The 15,809-nt window shown below is 47.2% G+C and overlaps 1 protein-coding gene across 1 annotated transcript in view; it reads left to right on the forward strand.

Moving 5' to 3' along the window:
• Positions 1 to 14,383: 14,383 nt before the first annotated feature.
• EFR3B (EFR3 homolog B) overlaps positions 14,384 to 15,809 on the forward strand; it is a 161,313-nt gene continuing 159,887 nt past the window's right edge. Inside the window, exon 1 of the mRNA XM_006116729.5 lies at positions 14,384 to 15,187. Coding sequence (XP_006116791.2) covers positions 15,181 to 15,187 — 7 coding nt within the window. The 5' untranslated portion in view covers positions 14,384 to 15,180. The remainder of the gene's footprint in view (positions 15,188 to 15,809) is intronic.

Here is a 15,809-nt window from a genome sequence, read left to right on the forward strand (position 1 = left end):
GTTTGGATCAGTATTGGGACTCATTGAATTCAGCATTAAATAAATACTCTTAAGAGAGTGTGTTCCCCTGGAGCCTGTCTAGCCCACGGAAAATTCGGTATGTTTTACTGCTTTAGGAGGGGAGATTCCTAGTGGATGATACTGCTAAGTAAAATCATATCTGACATCCATGTACTTTTCATCGAAAAGTTGTCAAGACTTTACAAGTTGTGAAGTTGATTGTGTTCTCTCACTGCTGCAGCAGAGTTCCCCCCAACTGACACCAGCAGTGTAAACCAAAAGAGTCCCTACATATGGCAGGACTTATTTCAGGAATACAGCTTCCTCCACAAGGCAACGTGCACCACTGTGGAGTGGTAAGAATTTGAATGGCCTCATTTTAAGGGAAATGTTGAAATGCCTCGTTGAAATGCAAAGAAATCCTTCCCCCTCAGAGAGACTTCAAAAATCCTATCTGAAAACTGCTCTCCAATGGGGTCACTGCCACAATGAAGGAGATTTGGTAGGTCAGAAGGCAGCCTCCTTTAAATAGCTCAGAGCAGAGCTACAGGAAGAGGAGAGTGAAGAATATTGTGTCCAGCTGACACTACAGGGAGAATGTAGGGAGTTGGACCATAACGAACCAACTTAGAATTTTTTTCAAGACACACCTTGACTCTTACAAAACGTTTCCATGGGATCCTTATCAAGAGCTTACCTCAAAAATGGCTTAGACATTTTTACTGTGAATGAGAGCATCCATGGTTACATAGGGCAACAAATGCATGAGGAAAAAGTTTGCAGGCCTGTATGCAGGTGTGAAAGGTGCAAACGTACCCCCATATAGAATCATAGAATAATAGGACTGGAAGGGACCTCGAGAGGTCATCGAGTCCAGCCCCCCACCCTCAAGGCAGGACCAAGCTCCGTCTACACCATCCCTGACAGATGTCTATCTAACCTGTTCTTAAATATCTCCAGAGAGGGAGATTCCACCACCTCCCTTGGCAATTTATTCCAATATTTGACCACCCTGACAGTTAGGAATTTTTTCCTAATGTCCAATCTAAACCTCCCCTGCTGAACTTTAAGCCCATTACTCCTTGTCCTGTCCTCAGAAACCAAGAGGAACAAATTTTCTCCTTCCTCCTTGTGACACCCTTTTAGATATTTAAAAACCGCTATCATGTCCCCCCTTAATCTTCTTTTTTCCAAACTAAACAAGCCCAGTTCATGAAGCCTGGCTTCATAGGTCATGTTCTCTAAACCTTTAATCATTCTTGTCGCTCTTCTCTGTACCCTTTCCAATTTCTCCACATCTTTCTTGAAATGTGGCGCCCAGAACTGGACACAGTACTCCAGCTGAGGCCTAACTAGTGCAGAGTAGAGCAGCAGAATGACTTCACGAGTTTTGCTTACAACACAAAGGTGCAAACGTACCCCCATATGGTCCTTCATGGTCTGCCATGGAGCTGATTCCAACCTAGGAAATGCGGGGGCGGTGCATTGCCCCAGCCTCCCTCCCCCATGCTCCAGCCGGCCGGGAGAAATTTGAATCAGGGAGGCTTTCACTGAACATTTTGATAATGAGAACCAGTAATGTATATTTCTATGCAGCCATCAACCTGCATCGTGACACTGAATTTTCTTAGAAAGCACTTTTGATGATTTATGGACTCCATTTTCAGTAAGCTCTATCTGTTTTACCACCAGCTGCTATCCCAAGTTGCAGGAGAGAAATAAAGATTACATATCTCTCCCATACTTTCCATTTATTCCTACCCTTTGTTTCCTGTCTTTTAACCAGTTATCAATCCATGAAAGGACCTTCTCTCTTATCCCATGACAACTTTACTTAATAGCCTCTGGTGAGGGACCTTGTCAAAAGCTTTCTGGAAATCTAAGTACACTTTATCCACTAGATCCCCCTTGTCCAGGTGTTTGTTGACCCCCTCAAAGAACTCTAGTAGATTAGTAAGGCATGATTTCCCTTTCCAGAAACCATGTTGACTTTTCCCCAACAAATTATGTTTATCTATGTGTCTGATCGTTTTATTCTATACTTCAGTCTCAACTAATTTGCCCGGTACTGATGTTAGACTTACCGGTCTGTAATTGCCAGGATCATCTCTAGAGTCCTTTTTAAATATTGGCTTCACGTTAGCTATCTTCCAGTCATTAGGTACAGAAGCTGATTTAAAGAAAGGGTTACAAACCACAGTTAGTAGTTCCATAATTTCATATTTGAGTTCTTTCAAAACTCTTGGGTGAATGCCATCTGGTCCCGGTGACTTGTTACTCTTAAGTTTATCATTTTGTTCCAAAACCTCCTTTAATGTCACCTCAATCTGGGACAATTCCTCAGAACTGTCACCTAAAAAGAATGGCTCAGGTTTGAGGAAAATCCCTCCAGTTTCAATTATTTTGGTAAGTTATTTCCAAATACCTGTCAGCAAGTATGTCTGTAAAAGTACAGACAACCAAAAAAATGTCAGAAATGTTTTTTGACAAATAGACTCCTTGCTAGGCACATTAGTATACAACTCTGAGTAATCATGTATTTAAGCGACAAAGCAGACATATTTATTGCACCCTGCAGAAGCAGTGCAAAGACTTGAGGAAATCAGGGGTAATGAAGGAGCTGAGGGAGAGAGAAATAATTGGTGGGAAGGAGCCTGGGTGTGAGCTTGGAAGATGCTTGAGTGTGGGTGGGGGAAGAATGGAACAGGCTTTGGGCAGGAGGCATTGTCCAGAAGCCCCCACCATGCAGATCCTGGCTGACCTGTAGCCTTTCTCATTTGTCTGGCACACCTGCCCATCTCTACGTGTCCTTGTGCCCCCTACCGCCATGTGTCCTTGTATCCCCACTCAGTCACCCATTTTTCCCCAACCCTGTGGGTCCTTGCATCCTCTTCCCCCATTCCCATGTGTCCCTGTACCTCTGTCCCTGTCCACATGTGGCCCAGCACTCCCTCTTCCATTCCTATTCAGCCCCTTCCAGTCTGTCCCCCTAAACTAGCCCTTCTGAACTCCAGTCTCTGACACCTCATCAGTCCCATACTGTCTGCCCCCCATATCTTGTCTCTGCTGATCTGGCCTTGTCCAAAGTAACAAAGCAAACCCTCGGCCTGTCTCAAGTCTGGTGTATGCAGGAGCAGCCGGAGGCGGGCTGTGGCAGCTGGTGCCCCAGGCGGACGGCACGATCGGCACCCCACCTGCACGGCAGTCAATGGCCGTGACATCATCAGCGGGCACCCGGGCGCCCCATGACGTCAGCATTGGGTGCCCAGGCCGGCAGTGCCCTAGGCGACTGCCGAGTCTGCCTAGGCTCACGGGCCACCCCGGGTGTATCTACACCCACAGGCCAGGACAAAAGAGGGGGAGCTTTGAGAGTCAGGAATGCTTGCACAATCACGCATAAATTGTAAAATATAGCGAGACCAGGCCAAGAAGACCAGAAACAACCTGGTAGTAGTTCATCCCATTTTTTATGAGAGAAAACTTCCAGAGACCACCAAAAAACGATTAATTAAGTGCCTCTGCAATATTTTGGCATAGCAAAATGTATCCTAACTATTGGCATAATAGGTATCTTGCGCAAAATTTAATTAATGGGTAGATAGTACTAGTATGACCAAGTCAGTATAAATATAAGGATAGAAAACTTAATGAGTGGAGGGATTGGGTAAAATGTCCCCACTACCTTACTCACTGCAACAAGAAGGTGAACCAGTTCCTACTGCCCGCTGCATTGTGAGGAAAGAAAGAGGCCACGATCTCCCATCTGACAATTGTCAGGGCAATAGTATTGGAACTGGGTGTGTGATCTATAGAAATAAGTACGCGTACATTCATATATTCTTAAAATCAAGTATCTTGTGTATTGTCCTGGATGTAGGTGTTATAATATTGTCTGTGCTAACTATCCTGTGTATTGAAACAGAGCTGTATAACCTTGCATTGCTTTCCTTTACTATTCTGTGCACAATAAAGTTAAAAAGAGTTTATCTGAGGTGTTTTACTGGCTCCTCTTGTATCTAAAAAGCGAACTACATGACACTTCATAACTTGTTCATTTGTCTGACATGCTCTGCTGTGGGTCTTAGATCACTTAGGTCACTGTCCAAAGCATTTTACCTGTTCAATCAACAGTTTTGCCTAATTGTTGAATTAGGCACCAGTTTCTTAGGCAATTTATGGGCTAGGGTCTCGCCTCCCTAAGCTTGAGTGGAATTAGTTTGAGGGGACAGAAAGGGTTAATTTGTGACTGCTTATAGAGTTAGCCGAAGGGCTTTTGTCATCCTGAAGGAATCAAGAAATGTCTACTAGAGATGTAAAAAAGGTTTTAAAAAGGTAACCGTGTCACTGCTAAAAATCCTAGCAGTTACACAGCTAACCGTTATTAGCCAGTGGGACTAGGTAGGGAATGATGCCGGAGGCGTGTCCCCTGTGGGCAGTAGTGCAGCGGACTCCCTGGGAGCAGATCTGACATCTGGGAGCCAGCATGTGCCTGCAGGGCAGAAGAGTTTAACCACAACTGAAACTGATAAGCTGATGCTGATTGGTTACATAGTTAAACTCCTACATTCCCCATATCCACTTCTCTCTTGGCCCTCAGCTAATGCCAGCCTGGAGTATAGTGACTTTCATTAGGATTGGAGTTGGAGTGAATTCTGGCAGGAATAAGGCTTCCCTTTATTATGCCAAGCTGAGGCCTGTGTGGCTAACTCTGGGAGGTGTTCTAGCTGCCACCTCCAGCTGTAATGCACAGGGAAGCTTGTGGCGGAGCTGAGAATAGAAAACTGGTCTCCCAGCTCTGGCCGGGATTCAAGGGACCAGAGCAGACACATGCAGCTTTGGCTGCCTTTTTGACTCCTCATCTCTGTGTTTTGTCTTCACCCCTAACCCATTCTACTTCCCTGCTTTTTTAACCATGCAGTGTGGGTGCATAATTGGCTGGATAACCGTAGTCAGAGAGTTGTTGTTAACGGTGCTAAATCCTGCTGGAAAGGGATAACAAGTGGAGTTCCGCAAGGGTCTGTTTTGGGACCTGTACTGTTCAATATCTTCATCAATGATGTAGATATTGGGATAGAGAGTACGCTTATTAAGTTTGCAGATGATACCAAACTGGGTGGGGTTGCAACTTCTTTGGAGGATAGGGACATAATTCAAAATGACCTTAGCAAGTTAGAGAAATGGTCAGAGGTAAACAGGATGAGGTTTAATAAAGAGAAATGCAAAGTGCTCCACTTAGGAAGGAACAATCAGTTCCATACATACAAGATGGGAAGCGACTGTCTAGGAAGGAGCATGGCGGAAAGGGATCTAGGAGTCATAGTGGACCACAAGTTGAATATGAGTCAACAGCGTGATGCTGTTGCAAAAAAAGCAAATATGATTCTAGGTTGTATCAACAGGTGTGTTGTAAGCAAAACTCGTGAAGTCATTCTGCCGCTCTACTCTGCACTAGTTAGGCCTCAGCTGGAGTACTGTGTCCAGTTCTGGGCGCCACATTTCAAGAAAGAGGTGGAGAAATTGGAAAGGGTACAGAGAAGAGCAACAAGAATGATTAAAGGTCTAGAGAACATGACCTATGAAGCCAGGCTTCATGAACTGGGCTTGTTTAGTTTGGAAAAAAGAAGATTAAGGGGGGACATGATAGCGGTTTTCAAATATCTAAAAGGGTGTCACAAGGAGGAAGGAGAAAATTTGTTCCTCTTGGTTACTGAGGACAGGACAAGGAGTGCAGCAGGGGAGGTTTAAAGTGCAGCAGGGGAGGTTTAGATTGGACATTAGGAAAAAATTCCTAACTGTCAGGGTGGTCAAATATTGGAATAAATTGCCAAGGGAGGTGGTGGAATCTCCCTCTCTGGAGATATTTAAGAACAGGTTAGATAGACATCTGTCAGGGATGGTGTAGACGGAGCTTGGTCCTGCCTTGAGGGCGGGGGGCTGGACTCGATGACCTCTCGAGGTCCCTTCCAGTCCTATTATTCTATGATTCTATGAACTACTCTCTTTGTCCCTTCTCTGGATAATGTTTGCTTCATTAAAAAGAAAGTCTGATCTAATTATCGTCTGTGCAGATGCCAGGAGCACAAGGCGGCGGCACAGGCGGTGTGCGCTCAGGGATCTGAGCAGTATGAGATAGCAGGGGAGTAAGGGACAGGACTGAGGCAGGAAAACAAGTTGGCATTTAAAACTGCCACATGCAGAGGGGGCTGAGGATGTGGGCGAGAGGCAGAATCCAACAGGAGGACTGTGTGGCTGAGGCTTGCTCGAGGTGCGGCAGGAAGTTCCAAGACAGATGGTGAGGAGAGATGGGGAATTTGAGGTTTCAGAGCTGCCCATATTGGGTGCAACTAACCTTCCCCCTTAGCTCAAAATAAGCTATGCCATTTGAGCAACACAAATGGCGTAGCTTATTTTGAGATCATTTTGAAATAGCTTATTTCGTAATTTGGCCCTGTCTGCACAGCACCAAATTTTGAAATGAACCGCTATTCCAAAACATCCCCTAATCCTCGTGGAACGAGGTTTACAGGGACGTCGGAGTAGCGAGCCCATTATATTTTGAAATAACAGGCTTTTTCAAAAGACGCAGAGTAGCTATTTCAGGAGACTGGAAGTCTCCTGAAATAGTGCCATAGTGTAGATGTACCCTTAGAAACTATCTGGACAGACTCGAACCTCACTGGTTAAAATTCTTTGCTCATTAAAAAGAGGTGGTTGGTCCTGCCATGAGTGCAGGGGTCTGGTCTTGATGGCCTTTCGAGATTCCTTCCAGTTCTACGATTCCTGTTTCAGGACACACTGCTGTGATTATCTAGTCTGACCAGAGCACAATGGGACAAACGAGAGACTTGTGCCCACCTCACTTCCATCCTACACTGTAGATGGGGTCATCCCTTTATTTGGAGGTGGAATGAAGCCCAGGTCAGAGACAGCATGAGGCTACATCTACATTTAAATAGCTGCAGAGACACAGTGGCAGTGCCGTTGTACACCACTATAGGACTTCAGGGTAGACGTGACAGCAATGGGAGGAGTTTTCCTGTCACAGTGATTAATCCACCTCTCTTAGAGGCAGTAGCAAGGTCAGTGGAAGAATTCTTCTGTCCAAGTGGCACTGTCTATACCAGGGGATAGGTCATTATATCGATATCGCAGGCATGTAGAATTTTCCCACCCCTGAGAGATGTAGATGAGCAAAGGTAACTTTTCAGTGTAGACCAGCTCCGCGTCTCCCCTGCACCGACAGATAGAATGATAGCACAGGCAGCAGCCTTACTGTAAACAGATCCACCAAAGAGGCTGAATCTGTAGCTTGAAAGCCTTGGGCTTTGTCCTCTAGGGGTCTGTTCTGGGACCAGTCCTGCTCAACATATTTATAAATGATCTGGAAAAAGGGGTGAACACTGAGGTGGCAAATTTGGTCCCAAACAGCCTGTGAAGAGCTACAAACAGATCTCACAATTTTGGATGTCTGGACAACAAAATGTGATGAAATGCAATGTTGATAAATGCAAAATAATTCACTTTTGGGAATCACAATCCCAACTATGCATCTAAAACAATGGCGCCTAAATTAGTTGTTACCGCTCAAGGAAGAGATCTCGGAGTCATTGAGGATAGTTCTCGGAAAACACCCAATCAATATGCAGTAGCAATCAAAATAGCAAACAGGATGTTGGGAATCGTTGAAAAAGGGATAGATGATAAACAGGGCTTGACAAACGGCGGCGAAAACCACTTGCCAGCCCCGTACTGCACATGCACAAGACCCGCATTGCGCATGTGCGTGCCGCGGGCGAGTAGATTTTATAGTTTGTCGAGCCCTGATGATAAGACAGAAAATACAATACAGGCAGTCCCCAGGTTACATGGATCTGACTTATATCGGATCCCTACTTACAAACGGGGTGAGGCAACCCCGCACTAGCTGCTTCCCCCCAGCAGACCAGGGAGACGCGAAGCTAGCGCCCCCCCAGCAGACCAGGGAGATGCGGAGCGGCTTTTCTCAGCAGACACCTCAGCTTGAGAATAAAGGACTGAGGGAAGTGAGGTGTGGGAGAATAAAACTGAGCTCTGGAGAAATGTTTGGCTAGAGTTTCCCCTACAATATGTACCAGTTCCGACTTACATACAAATTCAACTTAAGAACAAACCTACAGTCCCTATCTTGTACGTAACCCGGGGACTGCCTGTATTTCTTCTATATAAATCCAAGGTAGGTCCACATCTTGAGTACTGTGTGCAGGTGTGGTCACCCCGTTTCAAAAAAGATATATTGGAAACGGAAAAGGTTCAGAAGAGGGTAACAACAATGATTTGGGATACGGAATGGCTGCCTTCTGAAGAGAGATGAATAAGACTGGGACTTTTCAGCTTGGAAAAGAGACAACAAAGAGGATATGAAAAGGATGGATCACTTGATGATTGCCTAGTCTGTTCATTCCCTCTGGGACACCTGGCATTGGCCACTGTGAGAAGACAGGATATGGAGCTAGATGGCCTGACCCAGTCTGGTCTTTCCTATGTTCTTATCATGACGGGTGGGGAGAAAGCAAATAAGGAAGTGTTACTTATTCCTCATAACACAAGAACTAGGGGTCATAAAATGAAATAGTAAGAATCCGGTTTAAAACCAACAAAGGTCGTATTTCTTCACACAACTCTTTGCCAGGGGATGTTGTGAAGGCCAAAACTATAACAGGGTTCAAAGAAATACTAGATCATTTCATGGAGGGTAGGGCCATCAACGGCTATTAGCCAGGTTGGGAGGGGATGGTGTCTCTAACCTGTTTGCCAGAAGCTGGGAATGGGTACCAAGAGATGGATCAGTGATGGTTACTGCTTCTGTTCATTCCTTCTGGGGCACCTGGCATTGACCACTGTTGGCAGACAGGACACTGGGCTAGAAGGTCCTATGATCTGGCCCAGTAGGGCTGCTCTTATGTCTACATTTAATCAACCTACCTACCTTCTTCTGAGTATACATTAAAATCTCCACGCTTCTGACAGACGGTTTTGCCAACCTAGCTCCCAGTGTGACACAGCTATGTCGATGGAAGAATGTATCTGGCACTGACGCAGCTAACATCATTTGGGGCGCTGGTGTTCCTACATTGGCCCCTCCTGTCTACACTACAGGGTTATTCCAGCCTAGCTGCACCACCATAGGGCTACGTCTAGACTGGCATGATTTTCCGGAAATGCTTTTAACGGAAAAGTTTTCCATTAAACGCATTTTCGGAAAAGAGCGTCTAGATTGGCACGGACGCTTTTCCGCAAAAGCACTTTTTGCAGAAAAGCGTCCGTGCCAATCTAGACGCGCTTTTCTGCAAAAAAGCCCCGATCGCCATTTTCGCCATCGGGGCTTTTTTGCGGAAAACAAATTTGAGCTGCTTACACTGGCCCTTTTGCACAAAAGGACTTTTGCCCGAATGGGAGCAGCACAGTATTTCCACAAGAACACTGACAATCTTACATGAGATCGTCAGTGCTTTTGCGGAAATTCAAGCGGCCAGTGTGGACAGCTGGCAAGTTTTTCTGGAAAAGCGGCTCATTTTCCAGAAAAACTGGCCAGTCTAGACACAGCTTAGCTGTGCTGGGGGTAGACGCTATAGCACACTGGTAATTTTAGCCACTTGTGCTGCATCCCCAGTGGAGCTATCTAGTGTGAACTCAGTGCATGTGTCCCAATTACAGTCCAGGCCAGTGCACTGAGGCTACCGTAGGAGGTTGCGTTCGTGTAGCTAACATCACTTCAGCCACATAGATGGCTACAGTCCAACATAGTCAAGGCCTTAGAAACAGGAAGCCACTTCCTGCAGTCTCTCTAAAGCCCAGATGACACTCAGACCTCGGGCAGTCTGTGGGAGCACTTGACCACTTCCCTTTCCTCCTCTCAGGCACTTAAAATATAACCTGTCCCCTACATTCACAAGAGATGCTGCTGCTCTTCAGGGTCATCTCTACAAAGCCACCTTTTCTAGCTCTTGCCTTGCTGTTGTGGGCCAGCACCAGAGGCTAGACACATGTGAGACCTAGTTGAAGAGGAATTTCAGTGCTCCTGTGCTGATCCTTTGGGGTACGTCTAAACTACATGCCTCCGTCGACGGAGGCATGTAGATTAGCCAGATCGGCAGAGGGAAATGAAGCCGCGATTAAAATAATCGCGGCTTCATTTAAATTTAAATGGCTGCCCCGCTCTGCCGATCAGCTGTTTGTCGGCAGATCGGGGCAGTCTGGACGCGACGCGCCGACAAAGAAGCCTTTCTTGATCGGCACAGGTATGCCTCGTGAAACCAGGTTTACCTGTGCCGATCAAGAAAGGCTTCTTTGTCGGCGCGTCGCATCCAGACTGCCCCGATCTGCCGACAAACAGCTGATCGGCAAAGCGGGGCAGCCATTTAAATTTAAATGAAGCCGTGATTATTTTAATCACAGCTTCATTTCCCTCTGCCGATCTGGCTAATCTACATGCCTCCGTCGACGGAGGCATGTAGTCTAGACACACCCTTGCAGGGTAACTTTTGCCTTTAGTGAGCAAATACCAGTACAGGGGCTCTTACGTGGAGCTGTCTCAAAACTGCATGTTTCTCACTGCCTTAGTCTGTTAAACCTCCACTCTGTCTGAAGTGCCCATAGCCTTTTTCCTTTCCTTCTGTTCTGGGCCAGAATTAAGGAGGAGAGGCCATATCCTAGGAAGAAATAGATGATGGCTGAGTCTTTGGAAAATGAGAAATCTAAAAAAGAGGACAGGTGTAACTTGCTCCTTGGGCTGTAAAGTTAGCCATCCTCACTGGAGATACAGCCACACAAGTAACGGGGAGGTGAAGTCTCCAACGTGGTGAGAAACCACCGGTAGCCTCCTGGCTGATTGAAGAAAGGAGAGTGGTTGCTTCATGACACGCAGTAGTACAGAGTATGTCTCTGCATTTGCATCCAGCTACTATGAGATGAAAGTGCTTCCACAAGAAGCTGGCCAGCTGGGGTACTCCCAGCCCGGCTCCTGGCTTCCTACAGGCTGCTATGCCTAGCAGCAGGCAGTCAGGCAGGTTGAGGGCTGGCTGGGGTGCCAACCCCAAGACTGCCCCAGTCCCGAGTCCCCTCCCCCCATTTCAAAGATGTGAGGCTGCAGCTGTCCATACCTGCTTCCTGTGGCTAGGGAGCAAGGGGAAAGTGCAAAGCCTGCTGCATTCCTCCTCTGCCCCTCTCCTGGGCAGCTGGAATCAAGAGGGATGCAGCACACTGTGCACTTTCCCCTTGCTCCCTAGTCACAGCAAACAAGAAAAAACACACACAGACCAGGTAAGTGCGGCTACAGCCTCCACCAGCCCCTGAAATGGCACCCTTGCCTCCCCTGCACTCACCACTAAATCCCCCAAACCTCTGCCTGAGCCCCCTGCACTCCACCCCACACTTACATTTCTAACAGTACTGTTATATCGACAACCCCCCTCCCAATGTAAGCCTCCCCCCCTCAAGGGAGGGTGGGTTGTGACAAGACAGTACTTGTAAGAAATGTAAGTTACTTTCACTCCTGGTGTGTTGAAATTTGCACCGACCACAAAGGCCTTTCCCGAAAACACAGCACACATCTTACCCAACGAGGAAATTGACAGAGGCACTAAGATCACAAAGGGCAATCCGGAAAAGAGGAGACTGAGCCATAGCTCATGGAATATCATCCCAAATTCGTTCCTTTCCTTCTGACACTGACAATAGAAGATGTTGATTCCTACCCCAAATCTATGCATGCGAAGGAGCTGTTCATTGCAACCTACTCGTGGAAAGACAGTGACAAAAGTCAAGAAAGTTGAATTCAGTGTTTTGTCCAATAGTGAGACCTACACGTCTGCCCACAGTATGTTCCGATTGGCTTGGTCAATATTTGTAAATGGCTACTGGCCGGGAAGGCAAACACATTGGGAAGAAGGTATTCCTTTCCACGGGCAGATGTAACTGTTTGGCCAGCCTAATGAGCTGTAAGACTACAGATTAGATAATTGTGTTCTGCTTTCCGAATGGCAGATTTTCATCTTGGACCATGTGAGCCTTTTTGTGCATGCAGAGTAAATATGCAGGTACAATGATTTGTGTGAGCTCTGCTTCATTTCATTAAAAAAACCTGCTGCTGTTAAACTGGGAGTTTTCAATGGACCTTCTGAAATCCTTCAAGCAAGTTCTGGCAAGCACCGTCCTGTACTGGGACACAAGGAGAAAGAGCAAAGAGGTGACCTCCAACTCATCCCTGATGGACACTTGACAACTATGCATGGGCCCCATTGAGGCCTGTTTCTGCTGGATTGCATTTTGCAATTAAAGTGAGACTCAAGGCGAGCAGGGTGGACCAAAACAATGACTAGAAACCAGATATCATCTCTAAAATGACTGCAGTCCCTCATCGCCCATCCTTTTGATACTGAATCATTGACAGAGGGTGGAGTCAGCGCGACGGCTGATGTGAATCGGTGTAACTTCATTCTCTTTGGTTAAGCAACATGGATGCCCCAGCTAAGCATCTAGTCCAGTATGTGCAGGCTTACAAATCACATGCCCTTCAGCTGTTTACTGGTTACTGAAGACACATCTTCTCGTCAATGTCATTATTGTGGCCTGCAGCTGTAAATCACGGAAAACTTTTTGTTCTGTTTCAAGGGGCGAGTGCCTTAAAACGGGTGCAGTAATAATTGAGGGCAGCTTCTAAACGGTAAATACATTTAAAAACCAGGACCCTGTTCCAGGGCAACCTGCTAGCGCCTGAAGCACATCAGAGGAGAAGCGGGATACAGTTCTTCCTTTGCACTGGTAAAGATTTAACTGCCTCTAGCCGAGCGAGACCAGAACTCACTCTTGGAGAAGTCCCAGATAGTCTTGAAATTAACCCCCTACGCCACATATCAGATTTCTTTTCCTGTCTCTGTGCACACAGGGCACTAGTGAAGTGCAGTTACCTCTGCCGTGCAGCATAATAGCCAGGCACAGAACACACTTGGGAGAGGAGAGTGTAAGGTTCAGACACTGAGCAAATGTTGCTCCTGCGGAAAGCTGGGTAGAATCGTTAATGGCCATGCAGAGCCTTAAGAACATAAGAACGGCCGTACTGGGTCAGACCAAAGGTCCATCTAGCCCAGTATCCTGTCCTGCCGACAGTGGCCAGCACCAGGTGCCCCAGAGAGGGTGGACTGAAGACAATGATCAAGCAATTTGTCTCCTGCCATCCCTCTTCAGCCTCTGACAAACAGAGGCCAAGGACACCATTTTATCCCCTGGCTAATAGCCTTTTATGGACCTAACCTCCCTGAAATTATCTAGCTTCTCTTTAAACTCTATTATAGTCCTAGCCTTCACAGCCTCCTCTGGCAAGGAGTTCCACAGGTTGACTACACGCTGTGTGAAGAAGAACTTTCTTTTATTAGTTTTAAACCTGCTACCCATTAATTTCATTTGGTGTCCTCTAATTCTTCTATTTAGGGAACTAATAAATGGTTTCAAAGGTGTCGTTCAAAAAGACCTTCCTGCAGTAGGTGGTATAGAATTTGATTTCTTTGCCTCGAATGACTGAGGGGCTGAGTTGGCTGACTTGTGTTTCCTCGTGGAATGAGGAGTACAGCTAGTTCGGATTAGGAAGCCTAATCCGAACTAGCTACTCCGTGCCGCGTGTAGCCGCGCGGCACGGGGTTCGAACTGCCGGCATTTAAAAATGGCGCCGGCCGGCTTCATGCAAATGAAGCCTGGGAAATTCAAATCCCAGGCTTCATTTGCAAGTGCGGTATGCCTACATTACCCTCCTAGTTCGAATTAGGAGGGTAGTGTAGACATACCCTTACAGAGGTAGGTGAGCAATGTTCCCTCTCATTTTTTCCATCCATGGGCAGAATGCATTTTGTTACGTGCACCGAGGCATGTGTGGATGTGCACCACCAGTAGACACACTTGCAGCTGGCTGCTGCCAGCTGTGTGCTCTCTGCTAATCAGCTGGGTGGCATTTTAATTTGTTCTGGGCAGCTGCCCAAGTGCTCAGTTTAGAGGGAATAATGGTGGACGGATGAAGCTCGTTGGACTATGATAAGTAGGTTAGATTGGGCACAAAATGGTCCCTTCTGGCTTAAAGTCTGAGTCTATCCCCACTGTTCCAAAAGCCAGCACTGGGCAATGTCATGAGAGGTGAGAAACCCTCAATGGTATCGCACTGTGGTCAATCACAAAATAATCTCTCCACCAATTGGAAGCTCTGTTGCTTTCCTTCCCGGGCCCCACCTGACAATTCTGCTCAGCTCAGTTATGGGTCATATGTGTCCACCCCCACTTCCCCTCCAAGAAATGTGAGGTTTCCTGTTCCTGTTTCTCATCAGCATGTGTGTCTGTGTGTGTGTATGTGAGGGCATCCCTCTTCCTTGTTTCTGCTAGATAGATTACGGGGGGCAGTCTTGCTCCTGCAAAAGTCTACTGGAAAAACTCTTGCAGACTTCAGTGGGAAGCTCCTCTCTTTTCGGCAGGAAGGAGAGAGCAATAGACAGACGGGAGGGGTGGATTTTTTGATGTCTGAAGTCCCTGCTGCGGTTTCTGTGGCAGCTACTGGTGTCCATGGAAACAACTGTGAGAAAGAGGGGGGAAGGAAGGAAGGAGCCGCTAGACCAGGGAGGAACCTGTCTGACAAAGGAGAGATCTAGGCCCCTTCCTCCCTCTCCTTCCAGTCTCAGCTCCCTCTGCGTGCCAGTCACCTGTTGGTCAGGACAAATGACGATTTTATCCTTCCAGACGGCTGTCCTCCAGGAGGTTCAAAGTGCCTGAAGGAAAGCTGTAGGCTTCGCCACCCCACAGCTGGCTCTCCGCTGCGATCCAGCTGAAAGTCACTGTTCTCTTGGCTGTGCTTTGGGCAGGGCTTATTACTCATCGCTCCTGTTTAAAAAGGAAACTGCGCGTCTGGGGCTGTCTGCGTGACTTGGGAAAGAACGAGGCAGCCGACGCACAAAGTAACTTAATTCAACCGTTTCTAGCTCTTCTTCTGCGGCTCACTCTTCCAAGCTGGGATCTCCTCCTGACGGATTGTGCGTCGGTGGCTTTCTCGGGACTTGCCAGCGAGACTGTGGGGAGAGCGAGAGAGACACCCCCACCCTGGCTAGGCTGGACTGAACTTTGAGACCTGTCCACCAGCTTGCAGTGTGAACTCGGCCCTCGAGAGCCGCAATGACAGGTACCGGGGGAGCTGTAGCTGCTTGTGAGTGGCAACACATAGCAGGGGGATGTGGGAGAGGCGAGGAGGAAGGTGAAAGGAGAAAGGACTCCTTCTCTTTTTTTGCTTGCCTTGCACCTTAGGCCAAAGGGAGATGTTCTAGAGATAGTTTGGCAACTCCTGGATTTTTTTTCTCATGTTCAGAAATGTTTGTCTGGTTGAGGCATGTGAGAAACAATAAGATTGCAGCAGTCAAGTTTTCCTGGCCCTTTCTCCCTCTAGCCCTAGAGCGTGGCGTGTCAGTAAAGCATTGCTCTTCAGACCCACAAATGCAAAACAAATCAGAGGTGAAGGGGTTAAAAAAAACCCAAGGTATTTCCATCTGCTGTTTGGAAGAACGTTGTGCTTGCTGGGCAGGAGATTATCGGCACAGGTACCTTGGTGATCGATCTTACACCCGTAAGAAAAGGGAAATGTTTGGACTGTCAGAAAAAGCTGCTTGTCTGTGAGCTGGGCTAGGCTGTAGAGCTGTCTCAGGGGAGACGATGGATGGTGTCAGAGACCAGACTGGGCAGAGCACAGGATACCCTGTGGTGCCAGGCATGGCCATGGTCTGATGGGACTTTCCCATCCCTGGTTCTGG

Source organism: Pelodiscus sinensis, chromosome 3 (assembly GCF_052426305.1).
Source record: "Pelodiscus sinensis isolate ZL-2025 chromosome 3, ASM5242630v1, whole genome shotgun sequence".
Classification (NCBI taxonomy): domain Eukaryota; kingdom Metazoa; phylum Chordata; order Testudines; family Trionychidae; genus Pelodiscus; species Pelodiscus sinensis.